General features: G+C 44.8%; 1 protein-coding gene across 1 annotated transcript in view; it reads left to right on the plus strand.

Moving 5' to 3' along the window:
* Window positions 1-4,620: 4,620 nt before the first annotated feature.
* The window catches only part of LOC146833291 (uncharacterized), a 315,536-nt gene continuing 295,162 nt past the window's right edge, over window positions 4,621-24,994 (plus strand). The window contains exon 1 of the mRNA XM_085601001.1: window positions 4,621-5,340. Within this exon, the coding sequence (XP_085457127.1) occupies window positions 4,775-5,340 (566 nt within the window). The 5' untranslated portion in view covers window positions 4,621-4,774. The remainder of the gene's footprint in view (window positions 5,341-24,994) is intronic.

Here is a 24,994-nt window from a genome sequence, read left to right on the forward strand (position 1 = left end):
TGCATCTTCTGCCAGAGGAGTGCCGGAAAAGCATAGTACATGCCTTAGTGACATCCAGGCTGGACTATGCAAATGGCCTTTACCTGGGTTAGCCTGATTACCTGATTAAGTGCCTGCAGATGGTGCAAAATGCGGCTGCGAGACTAATCAGGAGAGTGTCCTTTCGCGAGCACATCTCTCCGCTTCTAAAAGCGCTTCACTGGCTCCCAGTCACAAAAAGAATTAAATTTAAGGCCTTGACGCTGGCGTTCCGTGCAATGCATGGCAACTGCCCAAGATACCTAAAACGCAGATTACGTGGATATCAACAGTATAGACCCTTGAAGTCCAATTCGCAAAATTTACTGTGCATCCCCTGTTTCAAAAAGGTTTGAATGGGGGGCAGATCTTTTACGCTCGGCGCAGCAAAACTGTGGAACTCCCTGCCGAGTAATTTCCGCACCATAGAAACAGAGACCCTCTTCAGGAAAATGGTAAAAACATGGCTCTTTAGGGCAGACTGAGGGCACGAGGGCCTGATCTGAGCTGTCCAGCGCTGTACTACTGTTCGCTTAGCGCCGGGCCACCTCTGTTTGAGGTAGCTGCTGCGCTTTATAAGTGCCTGTATTATTATTATTATTATTAAGGAATACAAGGGATGTGGATTGGGGGTAATTTGAATCTCAGGGCAAGACCAGCTGAAACGTGATCAGCTGGTCCCAGTCTCTAAGACCAGTTTACCTATGTAGGTCCAACTGGTACCGGACAGGCCCAGTTGTCACCTTCCTCTGCTACCAGAGTTTGACAGAGTACTACAGCTCTTACCCTATGCATGACTGATGGACCGGGAGCAATGGCATCCATAAACGGGATTTGGTGCTTCGTGCTGAACCTGTTTCTCTATGGGAACATTTAAAATTACGATTTTAATTCATTACGTAGAACTAATTTGGTCCTACCAAAATGACTTAAACCTGAAATTATTTATTTTCAGAATTTAGTTGTACAGAAATTGATGGAATAGTCAGAATCAGTTAATTAATAAATCAGAGTGCAAAGCTCAGGTAAAGTACAGAAATCAGTCAAAGACTCAATAAAGTTCAGGTCAGCAAAATACGGCATACAAAATAGGAGAGCAATCCGGCATGGATTCGCCCCCTAGGGATAGAGAAAGGGAAGCTCTTTATACATACATCCAAGAAGAGCATACTCTTATAGGGTTATGAACGTAGCCTGGGCCAGGGAAGGCACAGCTGGACCCATTTGGGGACCGGTGCAAACGCCGCCCAGAGGCGGGAAACCCTCCTCACCCGAAGCCTGCGAAATGGGGGGGCGACCAGGATTGGTCCCCCCAAGGTAGCTGACTGCCCCCCCCCCAAATCAGGGGGAGAGTTGGCAAGCGGCGGGGGGTTAAATAGGGCACAGGGGCCTGAGCAATCACATAACCCCCCTCTGCCGGGAGAACTTGGAATCCCACCCACCCACACCAAAGGACACGGGCGTCGCAGCCGCAAAGTGGAGGGGGGGGCTGAAGAACCCAGGAAAGATAGACAAAAGAGAGAAAAATTACTAGAGGTAGATGTGATGCTCCCGCAGGGCCCTCAGTACCCGGCAGGGGTACTGAGGGAACAAAATGACAGAACACAGTAAAAGGCAGAGGAGATTAAATGCTCACATTGGGGTCCTTGGAGATGCCACACGGCAGGGTCCCTGAGGAGCAGGCAAGGGGCCAACAAAGGATGCCGGGCAAGCAGACCATCACTTGCAGCCCGGGCTGGTCCTGACTGACACCCACCAAATTCGGCAGCAATTTGAAGCCTGGAACCGCAAACACAGAGGCCCGGACAAAGGGGCACCCCGCAAAAAGACACTGTCTGGGAATACATGACCACAAGTAGTGTGGGAAGAAAGACAATGACAAAGACAATAAAGTATTTAACAACATGGATGTTTATGAATGACCAATAGATTGTGGAGAGTATTGCAAGACCTGAAGATGCCCCATACTCTATTGTCCCTCATAGCTAGACTCCACCAGGACACCTATGCAAAAATTAGGTGGGGAAGTCAGGGCCAGGTTACCCCCCCTTTTAGAGTAGAAAGAGGGGTGAGACAGGGCTGTGTGATGGCTCCTACTTTGTTTTCCCTCTTTATTAATGGGGTTGTAAAATTCCTGGAAGACACTCCAACGGATGCTCCTAAATTGGCGGGTGTAAGGATTCCGATTCTTATGTTCGCCGATGACACGCTGCTAATTGCAAAAACACCGAGCGGTCTACAGCGAGCCCTATCTCTTTTTGAGGAATTTTGCCAACTGCGGGGATTAGAGATAAATGTCTCTAAAACAAAATATATGACATTTAATCCTCACAGATCCTCTAGAGGAACGATGCTGCTGAACAAGCGCCCGTTGGAGCAGGTAAAAGAATACACATATCTCGGGGTCGTAATACAGAGGGATATGAAATGGGGTAAGCGACTGGACATGGCCACATTGAAACATCGACAACTAGCTGGTACCCTTATAGCCGAGTTTAATACATCTTTTACAAAACCGGTTAGCCCAGTCTTGACTATTTACAATATGAAAGTTGTCAGTGCAGTCCTTTATGGGGCAGAGTTATGGGGACATAAAAACCTCTCTAAATTGACTGTAGTCGAAAATAGTTTTTTACGGAAACTTACTAATCTTCCGCAAAGTACACCAGCGTTGCCATTACTTAGTGAATTAGGTAGGAAGGCATTGGCCGACAGTGCCAGACTACGTCCTCTATTGTACTGGCGAAGAATTTGGTCAACCCCAGAATTGTCTTCATATGCTGAGGGTTTTAAAGACCTAATAAGAGCTGACCAATTTAAGAAAATGAAATGGTTACATTACGTCAGATCGATGTTAGGAAACATTGGCATGGTCGGACTTTGGGAGAATCCTGAAAATATCCGGTTTCCATCGAAAGTCCAGCTGAAGGAAAGATACTGGGGATGGGTGGAAGCCAACACTTTCAGGAATAGTGACCCATCAACCTTGACAGGCCAATTTTTGATGGCTAAACCATCACAAAGGCTAGAAGTTTACTGGGATACTATTACAAAGCCTTTTAATAGAAAGCTGTTGTTCCAACTAAGAGTGGGTACATTGCCCGTTAAGTCCTTCACAGCAAGTTGGGGGACAATAGTTGACACGTCCTGCCCCTTTTGCCATGTACCCACAGAGTCTTTGGCCCATTTGCTATTTGTGTGTCCAGCATATATAACTCCACGGCGCATCTGGCTGGCTGCTATCTGCCGTGCTCTGGGCACTCGTAAATGTGAGGTTGCACTTAGATTAATTTGCACCGAAACATGGTTACCACTGCTTATAGCTACTGCCAAATTTTTTTTTAGGATGAGCATGGATAATTAGATCAAAAGTGATTGTGGCATCATAATTCATGAATATTGCATTGTTTATTTTTCCTTTCCATCTTTTGCACATTGGTATATACTTAAGAGAAAAAGTAATTGCGGCTCTGTAATGATTGAAAATGGTTTGTTACATTTTCTATTATTTGTACATTGGTATACAGTCTTGAGAGGATTCTATGAAGTTTACTATTGTTGTTTTTAGTCTTTTTATGGTTTTTATATTTGAGGGAAAAACGTCCCGCTTTTTAACAATTTTTTATAATTGGTTATTTATTGTGTAATGGATCTTGCTTTTATGATTGATCGTCGAATAAAGCATTTCATGACTAAGAATGACCAAGTTAACTGCAAAATGTACAGTCATGTTATATATTTTTAATAAACTGCGACCTTTTAAGTCACCAAATCATGTTTGTCCATGGTGTAATTGAAGGTAAAGGGACGCAGTTGAATTGGCAAAGGGGGGAGAGGGAGACTCGCCCCTGGGAGGGGTTAAAGATTTTCAAACATTTACTACAGTGGTACATGGTTTGCGCGGTCTAAAGAAATTAAGACAAAAAGTTGCAGATGAATGCATTTGGAAAAACTCTGATAACTCTACAACATGGAGCTTCTTAGGGGCACCACCTGTACTGGAACAAATATTGCTACATTGTGTGTGATTCTGCCTGCACAACCTTAAATTAGTATAGATATTAGTCAGAACAGTGTGTTAAGGCCACTGTCCTTGCTCGTGAAGCGCGTTCAAATTTTATTCCAGTGAGACATGAAATGTGCGAGGTTATCCATGTGGTGCAGGGAAACGTCACAAGTAGGAGTCTGAGGCCTTACATCTCTATGCTACTCAGAGTTTGTGTTTTCATTTGTGTAAAGAATTACATTTCAGAAAAATAGCTACGTCAGCTGCACGGCTTAATGTGTTTAATACATTTGTCAGGTAGGAATGTGTTTTTTCCCACCAGATTTGTGCTGAGATGTACATGATATTCTGATGAATACCAATTTAATGCCTGCAGCTAGGGCCGGTTTGGTCTGCTTCGTGCAGAAGGAGGATGCTGAGATGAAGGAATAGGATGCATTGCCACAGGCGCTGGGTGGAGTAGCTCGGCTGTTGCATGAAAGAACAAGGTAGTCCTGTGAAAAAATAACTCATGGTTTTGCAGTGGTGCCTGAAGCTGGGCGTCACCCTGTATAAAAGATCTTACTTTCTCCAGAAGAGCAAACACTTGTGGTTCACCTTCAGTATATTACTACCCCTCTCCAAATTACTAGCTTCGTCAATCACCTGGTATCTCTGAAAGCCTCGCCTCAACAGCTTTGTGACTCTTGGCTGGTACACTTAAGGTTACCCGAGCAGCAAAAAGACCAGTTAGATCGACCATTAAGGACCATGTCTGTTCTTCAGACGTTCCGTTCGTTCCTGCATCACAGTTCAGTGCCCTCTGAGAAAGAGGTTACTTCCTCCGTTCGCGAGAGCACCGCGAGTTCTACGGAGGCCCACGTGGCCACGTCTAGCTTCTCTCGATCAGAATTTGAGGAGACCGCTGAGATGCTGAACAAACCTTTGGAGGTCGAGTCGTCCCGCATATCCGCCAACTGGTCCACCCGCAGCTCAGAGCTATTGCTGCCGTCCTACCAAGAACTGAGGTTTTCAGGCTCACAGGAGGAAAACTGGAAGTACTGGAACCGCTGCTCCAGCGAGAAGGCCGAGCTGCAGCAGCTCAACGAGCGCTTTGCCACGTTCATAGACAAGGTGCGCAGCCTGGAGCAGCAGAACGCGCAGCTCCTGGTCGAGCTCAACATTCTGAAGTCCAGGGAGTCCCAGGGAGGCGGCGGCGTGTACCAGCAGCGGCTCAAAAAGACGCGGGAACAGCTGGAGCAGCTGACCAGTGATTACAACCGCGTGAAGCTGGAGAGGGATAGGCTGAGGGAGCAGCAGGACTTTCTGGAGCAAAGGTAAGCTCAGAAGGGAAGCAGGTGGCGGGGCCAAGATAGGAACGGGAAATTGGGGTGAAGGTTAAACTTGCTGGAGGGTTGCATGGTTATATATAGGATTAAGGCAGAATCGGACCAGCCTATGAGGCAATCAGGCTGTGCCCATAGACTGGTCAGTGCGTGGGACTGTTTTAGGGTCTGGTCGGTCGGTTTTTAATGTTTTTTTCTCTGATATTAAAACAGACATTGCCTTCAGGATGCACACATGCATGTAGTCTTCCAAACTATGCAACACACTCATAAAATGTGTCTTTGCAAGTTCAAAAGTGCCCCAAATTACAAACGTGGGTCACTTTTTTGTAGCTATCTAATTCACTTATGGGGCTAACTTTTATTTTGGAGCCTGGTCTATGTTTTTTTGTCCCAGTTTTCTGTCCCGTCCCACACTGGTTCGAGGGACATGGAGCAAGAGATATTTTGCAGAAGCTAAAAAAGTACCATTCCAGGGTTCGTTCTGCCTTCGCTCCAAGACTCCTGTATCCTCTGCTGCTTTTTGTAAGTTTGTGACCACAAGGAAGAGTACATTTCAGTAGCACACACTCTGCAAATGTTGTATAAGTGCAAATGGTTCAAGTGGAATGTGTGAGAAAGGCATGAACAGCCCAGTGGCTCTAAATGTATACAGTATTTCATTTTAGCCCGTGTTTGCTATTGCTGGGCAACGACGATTATTTTTGGGGACTGGCACTTATTTCCCCCGTGCAAAAGCAAAGACGGAGAAATATGGCAAAACCGTCACAAAGGAAGAAAGCAGGAACATTCAAGAGTGAGGAACAGGTAGTGTCTGCTAGTGGGTTATAGAGAGCCCCCCCCCCCCCCCGTAGTGTTTCTCAGCCCCGGTTGCTGCAGCTCAAGCTGAGTTGGGCTCGGCTGGGCAGTGTCTGGAGTCTCATTCCCGGCACCCCTACGTTTTTCACAGATCTTTAAAGACCGCATATTTACCTACCTTTGTGAACTGATTAACGAGGCTTAATTTTTTTGGGGGTTCCAGTACCCCCTGAGCCGGACTCTGCCGATTCCTTACATTTGCATTTAACGTTTACCGCCGTAGTCTGAAAATGCATTTCGGAGGAGGAATATAAAGTAGGGTTGCCCAAAAAAAATGCCAGCCATGTGTTGTTTAAAGAGCCTGCAAAGACCTCTCTTGACACTAAATAGGATTATAAATAAAAAAAAGTATGTATTCATTTGTAATGTGACAATTCTGTCGTTGTCATGGATCATTCAGGCAGCCTTAGAACACAATAAAGTGCTTTCTATTTGTATTTGCTGTTCGAAGTATGCATAGATAAGTGCTGAAAATACTCATTAGGTTACTGTTTAATTTTGTACCATCTGGGACATCAAAATAATGAGCTGGCAACCCTAATCACAAGACTGGAAGTTTGTTGCAGGATCAGCACATTATTTATATCCTCCACCCTCGATAACTTATCAATGCCATAATAGCAATAGTTTAACTTATATCTGAAACCCTGCACCGCCATCAATAACATGCTGAGTTACTTCAAGTGTCTGGTAATGAACCCTGCATTCAGACAATTCACTCCTCAGTCTCACCCTTCACTTTCACATTCACCCTGCACTCACAGCGATCACAGCACTCTCACACTGATCACGATGTACTCACACCATTCACCCGCTCACCCTGCACTCACAGTGATCACTCTGTACTCACAATGCACTTGTGCTGTTTACCCTTTACCTCGCCCTGCAGTTAATCGAGCACATTACTCACCCTGCACTCATGTGACACTTCACTCACTGTCCCCTACACTGCTCAATCTGCAATCTCACTCAAACAAGCCCATCACTAACCTTGCATTAATTCGTCCCACTCTGCTCTTACATCTGCACCCAAATTCATATGGTCAACTCACTCACTCCTCTTACCCTACTCTCACACTGTCGCATTGCTCACCTTGCACTCACATGGGCACTCCTGCCACCCACACAGCGCAGAGGGTTAATGTGCCTGCTACAAAGAACTTGTACCATGCAGATCACAGAACTGAGTTTGAGTAAAGTATGAGTAGCGCAATAAAAAATGAAATATTTATCAGGAAGGTTCTATAGAGAGATGAGGTGCATTGTTGGTGAGTGGTAGTGAGGGAATTCGTGGAGAAGGAGGAAATGAGGGAGGGGGTGCCAAAAAAGACTTGCAGCATGTGCGACCAGTGCTAGGGCCAGCCCTGTTTGGGAGTGTTAGCCACCCCCGAAGTTCGGGTCTAGTTGCTCCCCTGGTTATAGACTTTCAGCCTTGGTATTCCACGTGCGGATGTTTAATTGCACCGGCCCCCGGCTTCTGAGCAAAGCTTCGCCAACCAGCACTCTTTCTTTCACAAATTAAACACTGAACATACACAGTTATGAACTTTTCAAACTTTATCTTGAAGAAGTATTCTGGAGAGAATACTCGCTCCTCTCCTCTTCAGAACACACTAAACAAACATACACATAACTCCCTGCGTTAGAATCACATTTTGCAGGATTTGTAATTCGACCTGGCCAAGCCAACTGCTTCTGGGGAGATTATACTATTCAGTTCTGTGAGGACAGTGTTGCTTATCATTTACCCATTTTTCAGAATCACATTTGCTATGAAAAGGCACTTTTATGATGGAACATTTATTTTTGCCTTGGAGAAATCCAATCCTAAAAATTGATTAGCAAAAATATAATGCTTAGCTACATCTCAAAATTCTGCTACTTTTCCAGCTTTCCAACCTTTCAAATATGACTGCAATACCCTGCTCAGTCATATACAAGTGGCACGAGTCAAGGTCTTTCCCTTATAGACATTTTTTAATTGTACTTTTATCCCATATAGTCCTATATGCCTGTCCGTCATGGATCTCAGCCAAAATAAAGCAGTATATATCAGGAAAAAAAGACCCACTTGGGCTAGGCTTGTGTTTACTTCTGGCACTTTGAAGAAAAGCAGTAGATTTTCAGGAAAATCTGAAAAAAGCCTTAAAATCCTTCCCTGGATTAGATAACATTAGTACTAACCCTGGGCGTTATACTACGCTTCGCCCACGTAGTGTACGTAGCGCTGCCTGCTTCGCAGTTTTCGAAGTAGGCGAAGCAGGCAGCGCTACGCACACGCCAGGGCGAAGCGTAGCTGCCTGCCACCCGCTACCCGCCCGCCCTCCTTTTAAAATAATATCATGCATGATAAAATATTTAAATGTAAAGACTTACCTGCAGCGCGGCGTCTCCGGGGCTCCCTCTTCCTCGTTTCCAACTTCTTGTGACAAATGCGCCTGGGTTACGTGGAGCGCGCAAGTGTGCGTAGATTTGGGCACACTACGCGCTGCTCCACGTAGCCCCACTATGCCCAGGCTTAATTAGTACCACACGACACCTGCTAACAAATACATACACTCTCGATCTCCCAGAGACTGGCATGTTAGGCGCTTGTGGTATCTCTGGGAGAGTGGTGTGTAGGATCACTTTGATAGGTCCTGAAGGTCAATTTTTAGACCATGTAAGCATTCAGTTCAGATTGGTATGATACACAACCACAGTATTCTTCAAAATGGCTACTTTAGACATCAATCTTTTGCTGATAGGTCTGATTGACGACTATTGTTATATCTTGAAAATGTGTGTTTAAACAATTTTGAGTATTTCTCGGGGACAAGTTTGTCTGATATCCTTGGTCACCTCTTTTGATGGGTTAGTAAGACTGCCAACAGTATCACTTGGAATGAATTTGACATCCAAGGGTACTCTTGGATGATGAAACCCATCTTGGGATGGTTGTGTTGGGTGATCTTGGTCATCTCTTGAAGAATGGTATGTTAGGTGATCAAGTATGCCATTTGGAGATGGGTGCCGTACACAGATGTGTAAGGCTGCCACTAACATCTTGAGATGGGGTGGTAGATGATTGAGAGTATCGTCAATAGAATAACGTTAAGATAGATTGTCCTCCCGGGGAAGTTCTTCAGGTGTATTTAACAATGTTCCTGTTGCCTTCCCCTTTTCAGGAATTCTTTCCAAATTATAAATGGGATAAGAAAGTAGCTGTGAAAGCCCTAGAAGTAGCCACAGTGAAAGGATGTGTTCAACAATTGTGTTGCATAAAAGTAAAAGATTACTATTTTATACTTCAGAACTTAAAGTCACTGGATTAATATGATCTAACGTGGGTTTGCCTGTGAGATTATTTAAACTTCCAATGGTAGCACAAAGTGTGACAGTAATAATAAGGGGCATTCTATATGACTGACACATAGGGCTGATTGACAAATGTAAACTTACCCATTTGTGTGAGTTTACTCTTTTCTGTATTCACAAAACTGCAATTTAATAGTAACTTTATGACTGCAGAAACTCTACAGTTGGGGCAGAGTTCTCCTCACATAAAAAGATAGGCTTGTTCTATGGTTTTTTATTTGGGGTAGTTCTCCCCTCTGCTCCGCCTGACTGCGAATTCTCCGCAGTCATAAAGTTACTATTAAATTGCAGTTTTATGAATCTCTAAAAAGAGTAAACTTACACAAATGTGTAAATTTACCTTTGTGAATCAGGCCCAATGTCTCTATTTGAAAAGTGCCTTAGATTGGATACCTATCTCTGCTGGAGTCCTTTATAAAATTGCATCTTTTAATACATCAACTATCACATGAAGTTATATGTTTTGAAAAACCTGCTCTGCTTTTGAAGTCCTGGGTGTTAGGAAAGACCAAAAAGGAGTCTTCATGGAAAGGTGATGCTTTAACGGACAATAGTGATTCGGAATAAAGTACCTTACAACTGAAATGAAAGAAAGTCCCAGATTCTCAGAGAAAGTTTGAAATAGTCCGGGCATAGTACTTTTTAATGCGACGTATCTTTCTGGTTGTCTTTCAATCTCTTTGTATATAGTACTTAAAAATAATTTCCAGGTCAGATTGTCTGTATTGGGGAGCAACGAATGCCCAAGTCACTAATTGCGTCATCAGTGTCATTGCACTAGGATAAAGGCCACAATTCGTCCTGAGTAAGTTTACTTGCTATTTGGCTCGAAGTATTGTGGTTTCTGAAGATACTGAAGAAACCTACAGCTGATTATGGGGATCTTAATAACTAGCGGCCTATCTCAGATCTTCCTTTTCTCTCAAAGGTCATTGAAAGTATTGTAGAAATACAACTTAAACAGTGCATCTCCAACAGTTATCTCATATGAGTTCCATTGAGGATTCGAACCAGGCTGTAGTCATGAGACTGCCTCGCTCCAGGTTGATGAAAATGCAAATCACATTCTTTAACTCTGTGCTTCCTTTGACACAGTCAGCCCTTCCACTCTTATTAGCATCCTGTATGAGTTCAAAATTAGCAACTCCTTTTCCAGCCCTATCAATATTTTGCAAGGAGTACCCCAAGCATCCATTCTGGCACTTCCCCTCTTTAGTATCTACCTCAAACCACTATACTGGCTTCTCATCCAGAAGAGATGCAGTTCAAGATACTCATTCATGCATACAAAGCTCTACATGATCAAGGACTGAACTTCCAACTGCCCGCAAGTCACCTGCGCTCCACCTCACTGGCCCTAGCACAGCCCCCCATCCACCGCAGCCGCAGCGGGGGACCTTCTTCTTCTTCATAGCTGCCAAGACCTAGACAACCTGCCCCATCACCTCTGAACAGCACCCTCCCAGGCAGACTTCAGAAAGAAACTCAAGACCTGGCTTTTCGACGGAGACACCGCACCCTCAGCATCCAGATATTCTTAGGGGTGACATTGCTGCACTATACAAATGCTGATTGATTATTTACTTCATCCTGAAGATCTCTTGGCTCTCATATCTCCAATAAACTTCTGATACTCTAATCTACCCCAAGATTGCTTTACCTACACACCTTCTCTTGAAGTTTAGGGACAGACTTAAAGACATGGGGGAGGAGTAATGACATTGTTTAAGCTGCTAGGCCGACTCATGACATCGTGATACAGACATACTGTGGGGAATTTCACTTTCCCTGCTGCAATGCATGCTATGAAGTGGATATCAGACCGTGCTCCTGCATCACAGGCCAACACCGAGGTGACCCTCACTTTCCTCAGGGAAGTTGGCAGGCTGCCTCTGCCGCTGCAGGGATCCCCGTAACCCAGGAGACACTATGGGGTTATTACAAGCCCATTGTGCCGCAGTTTCTTCACTTCTTTTGACGCGCCAGCAGTGCAAACCCATATCTACGAGTCCACGCAAAGCCACTTTGTGTGGCTTTCCATGGCCTCGTAGATATGGAGTAAGGCAAAGCAGTGCAAGTCGCTATGTTGCCTTATTCTGCGTCAAAGAGTTGTTCCATGGGCGTTGCAGTGGGTGTTCATATGCAACACCCATGGATTTTAACACCTTCCCAAATTTACATGAATGTTTAAACCTGAGAATGTGTCAAAAACCTATGCCTTCCCAGGGAAGGCCCAACGAGGAGAAATAACTTTGGGCCTTATTTACCAGAAATGACGCATCAAACTGCAGCAAAGCAGCGAGGCATCAACATTACTTGTGACTGAGGCAAAAAACCTTACAATGCCAGATTTACAATATAGGGCTCCATGGTACAAGGACCCACTGATGCATCAGAAATAGTGACTCATCTGTGGGTACGGTGCTGCAAGGCAACATGCCCAAAAGTGGCGCATTGATGTAGTTGGTCATAAGACTGACACAGCTACGGCAATACATCAAAAAACAGAGTGGCTGTGTCAGTATTGACTGACAAAAGTAGCCTACTGTATGGGAACCAATGTAATAGAGTGTGAAAAGGTGAAAAACTCACCTTGGACTCTACTGCATTGGTCCTGTATGTCTTGCATACAAGTAGGCATAGTGTACTTATGTGTACCACTACACCTACATATGTTTGACATATTGTGTGAGACCACTATGTGTGTGGTAACAAGTCATTAATGTTGTGTAATGTGGCATTTACAGTTTTACCTACCTTATGTGTGCACTTAACTGTTGAGGGGACATTATTTCCTGGTAAATTACATTGTTGAAAGTGACTTCAGCTGGTCAGATACCGATGCCACAGCAAATGCGTCATTCTTACGCCTGGATTTTAGAAGCGTAGGAATTGTGACGCATTGCAAGCACAGCGGCCCGCCTCCCGATGATGTGTCACTTTTCCAAAAAGTCAAAAATACTACTTTGTCAGTTTTACGGAAGATATTACTTGGGAACGCCTACCTTCATATATTAATTCCAACACAATGCAGCCGATTTCGATGAAGGTAAAAACTGATGCAAGCTGATGAAAAAATTGACACATCTGTCTAGATGTGTCACCTTGAAATTGTGCAGCAAACAAAGCGCTGCCAGTGAGTAAAAGAAAAACGCAATGTCGGCGCAAGCTGCTTGTAAATAAGCCCCTTTATTTCTCCTCACTTTTTGCTCTTTCTATCTGCGCTGCATTCTGCAGCACACATAAAAGGAAGAAAATGCCTCCATTTACAGTTTTTGTGCAGAAAGGTATCCCTTCCTGCACAAAAAGATGAATTCCTACAAAACAGATACCCTTGCACCATGGTGCAAGGGTGTCTGCATTGGCACCAGTGCAGAGGGAAAGGACAGGAATGCGCCGTATATCATAAATACAACACATTCCTGCCTTTTCTTTGGATGCAGGGCAGCAAAGTGCCTTACTGCGTCAAAAACTTGGAAATAAGGCAGTTCATTTACAAGAGGCCACTTTTTTTGATACTCCGGTGGTACAGGCCTCTCAATCATATCTGTGAGGTGACGCTAAGCCACCCTGAGTGGCTTTGCATGGCCTCATATATATGGAGTAATGGCAAGGCAACGGCAAGTGCTGTGTTGCCTTACTCTACCTCAAGGAGGTGTTCTATAGAGGTTGCTGTGGGTTTCCCCACACAATACCTATGGGCTTTGACACATTCCAAGATCTGCAAGGATCTGTAAACCTAGGAATGTGTCAAAACTGTGCACCTCCCCAGGGGAGAAGACATAGACAGTGGAAAACGCCTCCATTGATTGTTTTGGTGCAGGGAGTTGTCCCTTCTTGCACAAAATCAATCATGGGAACAATGCAGACACCCTTGCACCCTGTTACAAGGGTGCCTGTGTTTGCACTAGGCATCAATTTGTGCAATGGCGCAGGCAGAAAGTTCAAGAATTCACAGTATCTCGTAAATACGATGCATTCCTGTCCTTTGGAAATGCCACAGGGCAGCGAAGTAAAATGATTTGCCATGCTGCCCTACGCCAATTTTCTGTAAATGAGGCCAACATGGTGGTGGAGCACTGAACTGCTCTAAGATCGATAGCTGTGGAGGTGTACTGGTTGGGCCATGGCTATGGAGAGTTAAAATAGTGAGAGAAGACCCCAAGGGAGGGCAAAGGTACCAATAGACATAGCAGGAGAGGAGAAACAGAGGTCATCTTCAGGGTTGGAACTGATGAGGAGCAGAGACTTGCAAGGCTAAGGAGGGTCACCACCGTTAGCCCGAAAAGGATCTGAGAAGTGTCAGGTTGGAACAAAAGACAATTCTCTAGAGGCAGAGCAGACAAGAGGAGATGGGCAAGGGTCAAGAAACCTCAGAGATTGGAGAGTAAGAGGGAGAAAAGTGTGGTTGCAGACTATGAGCATAGAGGAAGTTAGTGGATTGATTAGGACAAAGAAAGGGGACAGAGTGAATTGATGAGAGGGAATATGATGGAAGGAATTAGGAGGGGTAGAAGGCAATGGGAGAGAGTGGAGTTTAAGAGGTTCCAGAGAGGAGGTGGGATTTGTAGGAGAAATTCCTTGACGGTGGCAGGGGGAACAGGAGAGGCCATGATGAAGTGGATGGGGTTGACAAGGAGACAGACGCAATGGAACCCGAAGGGTTTGAGAAAGTAGGATATGGAGTGCCTCTCGCAGTTGGGTTGTGAAACAAGTAGAAGGGGGAGTAATGGAATTGGGAAACAGTGCAGAGAAAAAAAGAGTTGGGATGGATGCAGAGAAATGCTTAAAGCTGCCATTCCTGGGGGTAGCATACCCATTGGGGCTCCATTTACAATATATGTTATATATATATTTTTGAGCTATTGCACAGAGAGACAAAATATTAAGTAGTGTCTATTGGAGGAGAGGGAACTAGGTAGATGCTCTAGAGTACAAATTAATATTGACATTTGGACAGTAGCATTTACGTTATATGCCAGTATCATTTATGATAAATCACCTGAGAGTAGTGTGGCATTTTTCAAGTATTAAGGTCATAAGTATCAGTTTTAGCAGTCTTGCATGGATAAGGTACAGAGAAGAATACTAGTTTAGACAAAACTTGATTTCATAGGAGTCACAAGGGTAGTTGGACAATGAGCATTAGCTGAAGTATAAGTATATGACACTTACAAAACCCATGCTGTGTATACACAAGACAAGTAGTTTACCACTGCTCTACTCACTGTTTCCAGGGTGGCCACTTATGGGGAAGGAGCATCCATGCCAGGGCTGAGAGGAGGGAGTTTGAACTTTACCAAAGACTTGCTGCAAGTCCGTACATGAATATTCAAAATATGTTGGCTGACACCCATGGGCAGATTTACTAACATTTTCAGTTGTTGTTGCTTCAATTTTGTGGCGCAGCCATTATGCAAAACGCTGGTAGATATTTACAAAGCCACTTAGGGGGTGATTTGCGCTGCCTTGTTTGGCTTTGCATAAAAATGTAACGCAATGCAGCATCTTGCGCTGCTTTCTGTTACATTTCGCTCTGTGAGGCATTCCATAGGTAGAACATAGGCGTTCCCATGCATCCACCCATGGATTTCACACAATCCTAGATTTATAACGTTTGGAAACCTAGGATTACTTGAAATCGCTCCACTTCCCAGAGGACGGCGTAACAAATTGAAAAATCTTTTTTTCTCCTTGTTATTTCCTCTTTCTATGTGTGAGGAAATGGGCCATTAGATGTGTATCCTGCACAAGTAATAGGTCTACATTTGCACTCCACTGGAAACAAAAAACCCCATTGTAGCGATTGACTCTCTCAGCATAGCGGAGCAGAGCAGTCCAAAGCCTACTCAAGGGAGTTGGTGTGAGTTAGTAATCACCATTCACTGGCATGCAATAATAACACTCAATAAATGATTGTCCAATCTGTGCTTTTTCTTTAGAAAAGTAAAAGTACATGTATTGCACACATGCACACACTACTCAATATTACATAGTAATGTATAAATATTCATAAGGCTGGTGGAAATTCCTTTCTCAACATTATATTTGACCCCTAAAGGGTCATGACCTAAAAATTCACATGACACCCCTTTCATGTACAGTACAGCATTTAACTATATATGGTGGTGTCAGTTTCAATAGGTCAATGTTGTCCAATTTCTAGAGGTGGCCAATACATTTCACTCTGTCTAGCGGAGTTAGCTGAGTTTTGCCCACCATATGCGGAGTTCCAGCAAAACTCAATGAACTGCTGTGTGGAGGAGTTTTTTCTCACACGGTTCACCAACATTAAGTTGGCACACATGAGCGAGAATTGGCGACCCCTATCGTGATTTTCAGGCACCACAACAGCACCTGGAAAGATTTTCTCAATGCGGGTGGTCATGGCAGACACAACCGTTCGTGGTGAGAAAGCTGTCACTCAATTAGAAAATCTACTCAAATGGCAACAAAGAAGTGGGGCATTCTGGCCGTGTGGTGTCCTTCATGCTAATTTTGCAGTGCGGAGCATGCTCCCGTTGCTAAAAATCAGCGCGAGCAGATTGATGTACTGATTTCTTCCGAAAGCTTCAGAATCTCACTGAGCTTTTATGTAACTCTGTGAAATTCAGCAGAGTGAAACTCAGAGAGTCCCTCCCACCCCTACCCATTTCTTGATTGAAATCACGTTATGGTGATACTTAATTTCATCACTGATTTAACTATAATCCCTCTGCACATATTAAGAATAATCAAGCATTGCAATAACGTGCTCACCTTACCAGTAATAAGGCAGACATCACTGCATTATCAACAATAAAAAATGACATCTCCTCCTGCACTTATAAGTAACCAGGCATAGCAATAAGGTGCTTACATTATCAGTAAGAAACATTACAGCCCACCCGAAATAAGACTTACTGTCAGCATTACCAACCCTTTGAATAAAGGTATGTCATTAACATCTTTGAATGAAGCATTGGTTAATCTCATGGTGCAAAATCCTTTGAAAGGAAGCACTGTCAAACCATCATGAATAAAGCATTTTCAAGCATGTACCATGTGGCTTTGTCTTTTATAATGATCTTTAGGCCACAGAACCAACAGTCATAAACTCAGCCTCTAGAGGGCACTGCATTCCCAATTGTAGAGAGCCAGCCTGGGGAGCATTCAAATACCAACAAATGAGGCCTGGATGGTATTCCCCTTCTGGACCCACCAGATTAAGGGACCGATTACGATATCAGGCGGACGCACGTCTGCCTGACACCACCTCGCAAATGGGACTGACCGACCTCCAGTCAGCGGTCCTGCCCACCTCATTAGGATGCGACAATAACCACATCTCAGTGGTCATCACACATGACAGGGAAACACTTCCCACATAGGAGCAAAACCAAGATGTAGGAACCTGGCTCGGTACATACTATACCAAAGTAAGGTATAGTGTGCACAGATTCCAGTGGATCCACAGAGGTATAGCAGAGACTAAAGTATATAATACCTTACTCTCTTTTGCGGCAGTGTGGTTGAGCAGTTTGGCTTATCAGGAGGGTAGTGTTAAGCATTTGTTGTACACACTCAGGCAAGAAATGATGTCACACACTCAAAGACTGAATCCAGACCAATTCTTTGTATAAAAAGTTATTTTGTTATTTTATTTCTAGAACCAAGATTTACTTACAAGCAGGTAAGTTGCACTCTTCATACAATGTTACTTTTAGCAATACAGTGAAAACTGGGTTCTTAGGATCATTCAAATTAGGTTTTCAGTGCAGAAAACGACTTGTAAACTTCAAGAATGCATGTAATTACTTTTAGATTACAGTTCTAGTTTGATACGAAACACACTCCTAACACAGTTTCCACAACACAGGACATTTGTAAGCAGGTTACCTCTTGTGCAAGCAATACATTTTTTTGTGCAGCACAAGACAGTTCAGCACAGAAGATTTTGTCAGAGAAAACCCATCATTCAGTCCTATGGGAAGAACAAAGTGTTAAGTTACAGGCATGTAAAATGGTTTTGGATTTGGAGTTTTAGGGGATAGAACCAAGGTTCCCCAAGGTTCAGGTTGGCACTCAAGGGACACCACCAGCAGCACTAGAGCGGCCGGGTGCATAGTGCAGGCTGCCAGTATTAGCCAATGGGGCACCTTGGTTGGGGACTGCTCACGGGCAGGGACCTCGGTCTAAAGATCCAAGCTACTAGGGTTGAGATCAGGGCAAAGGGGTTCACTGGTTTGCACCAAGTCCACACCACCAGTAGCGCTGGGGCTGCTGGGTGCAGAGTGCTTAGTAGGTGTCGGGAACCCAATGCATTTCAATGGAGGGTGTCGGTCGCAGAAAAGGGCTGCTGGCTGGACCCAAAAGACTGGACAAAGGGAACCAATGACTGGAGGATGAGGTTGGAGAGTTGCTGGACAAGCCCTCTGTGTGCATTTTTCATTAAATCCCAAAACTGGCATCAGTGTGGGTTTAATGTGCTAGGAAGTTTGATACCAAACTTCCCAAACATCATTAAAGCCATCATGGAACTGGGAAGTTTGTGTTTGACCAACTCCCAACTCATGTACTCAAAATAGCTTCACTGCACTTACAATGTCTGTGAATGGCACACACACTGTAGGGGCATAGTGCTCATGCAGCTATGCCCTCACCTGTGGTGTGGTGCATCCTGCCTTTAGGGCTGTAAGGCCTGCTAGAGGGGTGACTTATCCATGCCACATGCAGGTGGGCATGGCACACAGGGATGTGTTACTTAAAAAGAGGAGGAACAGGGGCTGTTTATGACAGGTCCAGCATACATAGCCCAGATGTACTCGAATAAGTAAGAAAGTATGCTGTTCCTAAAGAGAATTATTGGTGAAAAAAGAGATAAATGAGTCCCTGAGGTCAGGAGGAAAATCCTTCTTTAGGAAAAAGACCCTCACACACCCGGCAGACTAGCTGTCATATGTCGTCAGCATGTGGCCCAGATGTAAAGTGTCATCATCGGGTCTGCTCCGAATCGGGGCGGCGCTGCAATCCCCGATCGGCGACCCCAATGGCGCCTTTTAATGGAGATCTTTATTCCATAGTTGCCGGTGGGTGAATGCAGGTGAGGGCCTTCAAGTGAGAAGTGTGTGGTGAGGGGAGTGTATTAAAAATAAGTAGTGGGGAACCTGAATAGTGTTTATTAAATGACTGGGGTCCCACTCTTACAATAAAAACAATAGAGTGCGTAATATTACAGTTAGATTGACTGTATTACGCTGTGGTCATAGATGGTCAACATGTTTCTTGCTTAAGTAAAGTAACCGCAATTCTTCAGGACCAGGTGATTCACACACTCATTGGTAGTGGTAGTGGCTAATTTGACACTTACCACACATACAGCACCCTAATAAGTGGTGACTAGTGCAGGTTAGGAAAAATGCCTGAAAGAGAAAAATATATACAGGGACACAAACATACATGTAAGTAACAATCACATTGCGACAAGCATTATAGATCTTATCTCTTAACAACTACGATAATCAGTTGTCATGCAAATTCAATACTGCCAAGTGTTCAGCTATAAGGTGGTACTAGTTGTGAACACCCTATAGAAGTGGACTAAAAACGGGAGAATTTTAAAAAAATATATGTATTTTTGACCACTTCCCACTGTGACTGGTGCTAGGGCAGAAAATTAAGAACGCCGGATGCGCGAGGTGTTTGGTGGCATCGGGGCAGAGATAACAGTTTATTTTAGTTCAACCACTCACCCTTCACTGCAGGGCTGTAAAATCCAACGAGCTGGCGCTGGAGGCAGACACCGGATAGTACAGTGTCCTAATGATACACAGAGCGGCGACCAGCGGGCAGAAGGTGCAGCCGCAAGAAAATGGAATAGAGAGCTGATCATTTAGTAGCATGATCATATAATAAGGAAATCCGCATAAGATGAGGACCCAGGTGCCACGAGGGGATACTTACAGAAGTCCGTAGTACAGGACGCCTATCCACCTACCCTTGATCCACGCCGACTCGGGGGACGAATCTCAGAACTCCCGAAGGGATTATCTAGCGTAGACCAGCCAATCCGAGCCGTGCACTAATTGCTACGTCAGAGAGGTGCTGGCGGAGAGACTAGTGCGCGAGGTGTACTTCCGGTAGAGGAAAAGAGAGGGATATGGGCGTGTGGCAGGAAGCGCCGCGTAAACCACAGGAAGTGATGACGCGGGGTAACGTGTGACAACAGTGTTACGTGAGGAGCCCTTATTGGTTGTTAGAGCTGGGGTTGCTGTGGTAACCAAGTGAAATCGTGTCAGTCTGGAATGCTTGGACTGGACGTAATTCCACAGATCGAGCCGCGAAAAGGTATCTATATATGTGACAAATGCGTGTTGTTGGCACATGATGTAATGTCATCATTGTGTTGCCAACTCGCATATTTTACGTAGCCAGTTCGAATGTGAGGGAAACTGGCATGCATATATCATAGGATATCTATAGGTATCTAATGTGAAGTGATCATTTTGTTGACAACTTGCATGTTAGGGAAACTAAGTGTATCAGAGGATGCCTATAGGTACATGTATTAATATGCTCTGGTGTCTAAGCGTCACATGCTTAAACGAGGGGGGGCCCACACAGGTACAGAACGTCTATTGGAGACAGCTAGTTCTGTCACGTCAGATGTTTGTAAGGCTGCTCCACGGGATGTCCTCGTTCAATCCATCGGTATTAGAAGACAGTCTCATCACCCACCTCTGCTCCAGGGTGAACAGTTTGGTTTTGGTGACATTTTTAGGGGACTGGAGAACTACCCACTTGAAAGAGTCAGGGGAGTGGTTATTTTCACAGAAGTGCTTGGTCATCCTAGTGTTCATTTTTTTGCATTGGAAATTACTCCGATGCTCAATGATTCTCGTCTTCACTGATCTAGTCGTCATCCCTATGTAGGGTAAGTTACACGGGCAGGTTATCAGATAAACGCAGTAGGCAGTATTGCAGTTAGTGTGCGTTCTGCATTCCCACGTGGTCCCATTAGGGAAGACAATGTCTTTGGTTATTTTAGTTTGAGGACAAACCACACAGTTACCGCAAGGGTAGTGGCCCCTGACGGGAGGAAGGTTCCATAAAGTCGATTGATTGGTGTTCACTGGTGGTTTGGGTTTGGGTCTGGTATGTATTAATCTCTCCTTCAAATTGGTGGTGCGTTTGAAGGCAAAACGGGGGTTCGGTATTGTAAGTTCCCCGGTGTGGAGGATACCCCAATGTTTGTTAAGGATTTTCTTGAGTTGTGAAGAGTTAGGGGTGTAGGTGATCACACAGGTGAGGCAGTCGTCAGTTTTTTTCTCTCTTGGTTCAAGTAACCCTTCCCTGTTATTGTTGCGGGCACGTTTGTAGGATCTCTGGATGTCCCGGTTCTGGTACCCCCTCTGGAGAAGATTGGTCATGAGGGTTTTAGACTCCTTTTTGAAGTCAGTAACAGCGCTACAATTCCTCCTAATACGGAGGAATTGACCAAAGGGTAAATTTTGTTTGAGCGCCCCAGGGTGGTAGCTGTTGAAATGTAGCAGACTATTTCTGTCAGTAGGTTTGCGATGTAGTGTGGTGCTCATTTGATGATCGTCTAATATGATCAGGAGGTCCAGAAAGGGAAGCTGGTGGTCAGAGATGGTACTCGTGAATTTTAAATATGGATTTAAAGTATTTATCCATTGGCAAAATTCATTGCAGTGTGCTTGATCACCCTTCCAAAAGGATCAAAATATCGTCAATGAACCTCTTCCACAAAAGGATATTAGCTCTGTAAGGGTTCGATTCATTATGGATGGCTCGTTCCTCAAATGCTGCCATGTAGAGGCAGGCCACACTAGGGGCAAAGGTACTCCCCATCGACGTGCCCTGTGTCTGATGGAATAATTGGCCTTCAAACTCAAAAAAGTTCTCTGTAAGAGCTAGAGTGGCACATTCAATAATGAAAGGGCGGGGAGTAGGTGATACCCATTCCAGACTACTCAGTGCATCCTCTATAACATCAAGGGTAGCCCTCTGGGGGATATTCGTATAGAGGGCCTCAACATCGAGGGTGATGAGGAAGTCAACCTCTCCCTGATGTTGGGTGTCCTCTAGAAGCCTGAGTACATCGGTGGTGTCTCTTAAGAATGAAGGGGTGCTTTGGACTAGAGGTTTGAGAAAGTAGTCTGCAAACTGGGAGAGGGGTTCCAACAGGGAACCAATCCCCGAAACAATCGGTCTCCCTGGGGTCGGATTAGTGCCCTTATGTATTTTGGGGAGACAATAGAAGTAAGGAGTTCTTGGTTCGCCAATGACTAGAAAGTTAGCCTCTTTTTTCGTGATCCAGCCCTGAGTTTCGGCATGGAAGACCATGCTCGCGATCAGGGTCTTGAGCCTGTTGGTGGGGTCCTCCTGGATGGGAGTATAGTATTTCCTATCCCGTAACTGGCGTTCACACTCAGTGCGGTAATCACAGGTTGACATGATGACCGTAGCGCCACCCTTATCTGCTTGTTTTATGGTGATAAGGGGGTCGTCATTAAGTGAGCGTAGTGCTGCTTCTTCCTCGTTAGTGATATTGTGGAAGGTCGCAGTAGGTTTAGCTTGCTTCCAATCTTTAAGAACGGCCTGTTCATAAGTTAGCACCTCGTTAGGGACCATCCCGCTGTGTGGTGTAAAGGTAGAGGGTTTATGGAGGCCAGAGTCTTCACATTGACCCTCTGGTCCATCCTGAAAGTAAGCTCTAAGACGTACTTTGCGAAAAAAGGCCTGAATTTCACACATTTCTTTAAAGTGATCGACCTTAGGAGTAGGTACGAAGCCCAGACCCTTCTCAAGTACCCGCCTTTCTGTGTCATCTAGAGTGCGGGAAGAGAGGTTAACAACTAGCGTCTCTTGTTCTGGGCTTGGCTCCTGGTCTCCATGGATGTTGAGGGTTGATCCTGCCAGTGCACTTTCTTGTCGTCTCCTCTTCTCCGCCCTCTTCCTCTGCCCCAGCCTCTGCCTAAAAAAGGGGGGCCTTGTTGGTAGAAGGGAGGGGGCGGAGGGGGACCCGGTTGGAAGTTGGGAAAGTGCCAGAATGGTGGGGTTGGCTGGTATTGTCCCTGGAACGGGATCATAGGATAGTGGGAGTAGTTCTGTTGTCTCTGTCTATTCCGATTGTTAGAGAAGCTGCCCCCACTGGAATCGCTACTCGTATTGGAGTTGCGTCTGGAACCACTAGACTCCTCTTCAGAAGAGTAGCTGTTAAGCGTTGAGGTATAATCCGCCTTAAGGTAGGGATAAACCTTTTCCTTATCAAACTTTTTTATATCTTTTTGTAGTTTGGTAATCTTCTGTTTCATTAAAAACTCTTTGTTCTCCGCTATTTCATTGTTGATTTCAGACAATTTAGTTTTGAAAATTGCCGTGGTTAAGGTGACTTTAACAGCCCCCTCCGCATTCTGAATTCTGATCAGAAGAGCATCAGCTAGTCTCTTGGACGTATTAATTATTAGAATCAACCAATCCCTGGTGCATTTCCATGACACCAGGGACCATTCCTTTTTGAAAATCATATCGTCAAGAAAGAGGCGAGGAAATTTTTTTACAATTAACCCATTCGGGGCGATATTGGCCCTCAGGTATTCTGTCATCATCGCTCCATGCAATGTGATTTTAAGCCATTCCCGTTTCAATGTGGTAAGGGTCATGAGGTCGTCTGATTGGGCTCCAGAGGTGGAACTGTTATCAGGCCCCAGAAGAGACGGAGTTCGTAGAATTTCTGCAGCTATGTCATCGCCAAAACTCAAACCTTGGCAATCATCCATGGTTGAGTATAAGGTTAGTCTAAGATAGAGGGGCAGCCAATGTACCCAAAATCAGGGGAAGGTAATGTATAACACAACAGAAAATATATATATATAAGGCCAACAGATAATCTAGTGCCTTATGTAGTGTAAATGGACCAAGGCTTCAAAATAATGAATGTCTCTGGTATCCTATGTAGTTCCTACGGGATGACCCCGTGTAAAACATGGTACTTAAAAAGAGGAGGAACAGGGGCTGTTTATGACAGGTCCAGCATACATAGCCCAGATGTACTCGAATAAGTAAGAAAGTATGCTGTTCCTAAAGAGAATTATTGGTGAAAAAAGAGATAAATGAGTCCCTGAGGTCAGGAGGAAAATCCTCCTTTAGGAAAAAGACCCTCACACACCCGGCAGACTAGCTGTCATATGTCGTCAGCATGTGGCCCAGATGTAAAGTGTCATCATCGGGTCTGCTCCGAATCGGGGCGGCGCTGCAATCCCCGATCGGCGACCCCAATGGCGCCTTTTAATGGAGATCTTTATTCCATAGTTGCCGGTGGGTGAATGCAGGTGAGGGCCTTCAAGTGAGAAGTGTGTGGTGAGGGGAGTGTATTAAAAATAAGTAGTGGGGAACCTGAATAGTGTTTATTAAATGACTGGGGTCCCACTCTTACAATAAAAACAATAGAGTGCGTAATATTACAGTTAGATTGACTGTATTACGCTGTGGTCATAGATGGTCAACATGTTTCTTGCTTAAGTAAAGTAACCGCAATTCTTCAGGACCAGGTGATTCACACACTCATTGGTAGTGGTAGTGGCTAATTTGACACTTACCACACATACAGCACCCTAATAAGTGGTGACTAGTGCAGGTTAGGAAAAATGCCTGAAAGAGAAAAATATATACAGGGACACAAACATACATGTAAGTAACAATCACATTGCGACAAGCATTATAGATCTTATCTCTTAACAACTACGATAATCAGTTGTCATGCAAATTCAATACTGCCAAGTGTTCAGCTATAAGGTGGTACTAGTTGTGAACACCCTATAGAAGTGGACTAAAAACGGGAGAATTTTAAAAAAATATATGTATTTTTGACCACTTCCCACTGTGACTGGTGCTAGGGCAGAAAATTAAGAACGCCGGATGCGCGAGGTGTTTGGTGGCATCGGGGCAGAGATAACAGTTTATTTTAGTTCAACCACTCACCCTTCACTGCAGGGCTGTAAAATCCAACGAGCTGGCGCTGGAGGCAGACACCGGATAGTACAGTGTCCTAATGATACACAGAGCGGCGACCAGCGGGCAGAAGGTGCAGCCGCAAGAAAATGGAATAGAGAGCTGATCATTTAGTAGCATGATCATATAATAAGGAAATCCGCATAAGATGAGGACCCAGGTGCCACGAGGGGATACTTACAGAAGTCCGTAGTACAGGACGCCTATCCACCTACCCTTGATCCACGCCGACTCGGGGGACGAATCTCAGAACTCCCGAAGGGATTATCTAGCGTAGACCAGCCAATCCGAGCCGTGCACTAATTGCTACGTCAGAGAGGTGCTGGCGGAGAGACTAGTGCGCGAGGTTTACTTCCGGTAGAGGAAAAGAGAGGGATATGGGCGTGTGGCAGGAAGCGCCGCGTAAACCACAGGAAGT

Source organism: Triturus cristatus, chromosome 4_2 (assembly GCF_964204655.1).
Source record: "Triturus cristatus chromosome 4_2, aTriCri1.1, whole genome shotgun sequence".
Taxonomy (NCBI): Eukaryota; Metazoa; Chordata; class Amphibia; order Caudata; family Salamandridae; genus Triturus; species Triturus cristatus.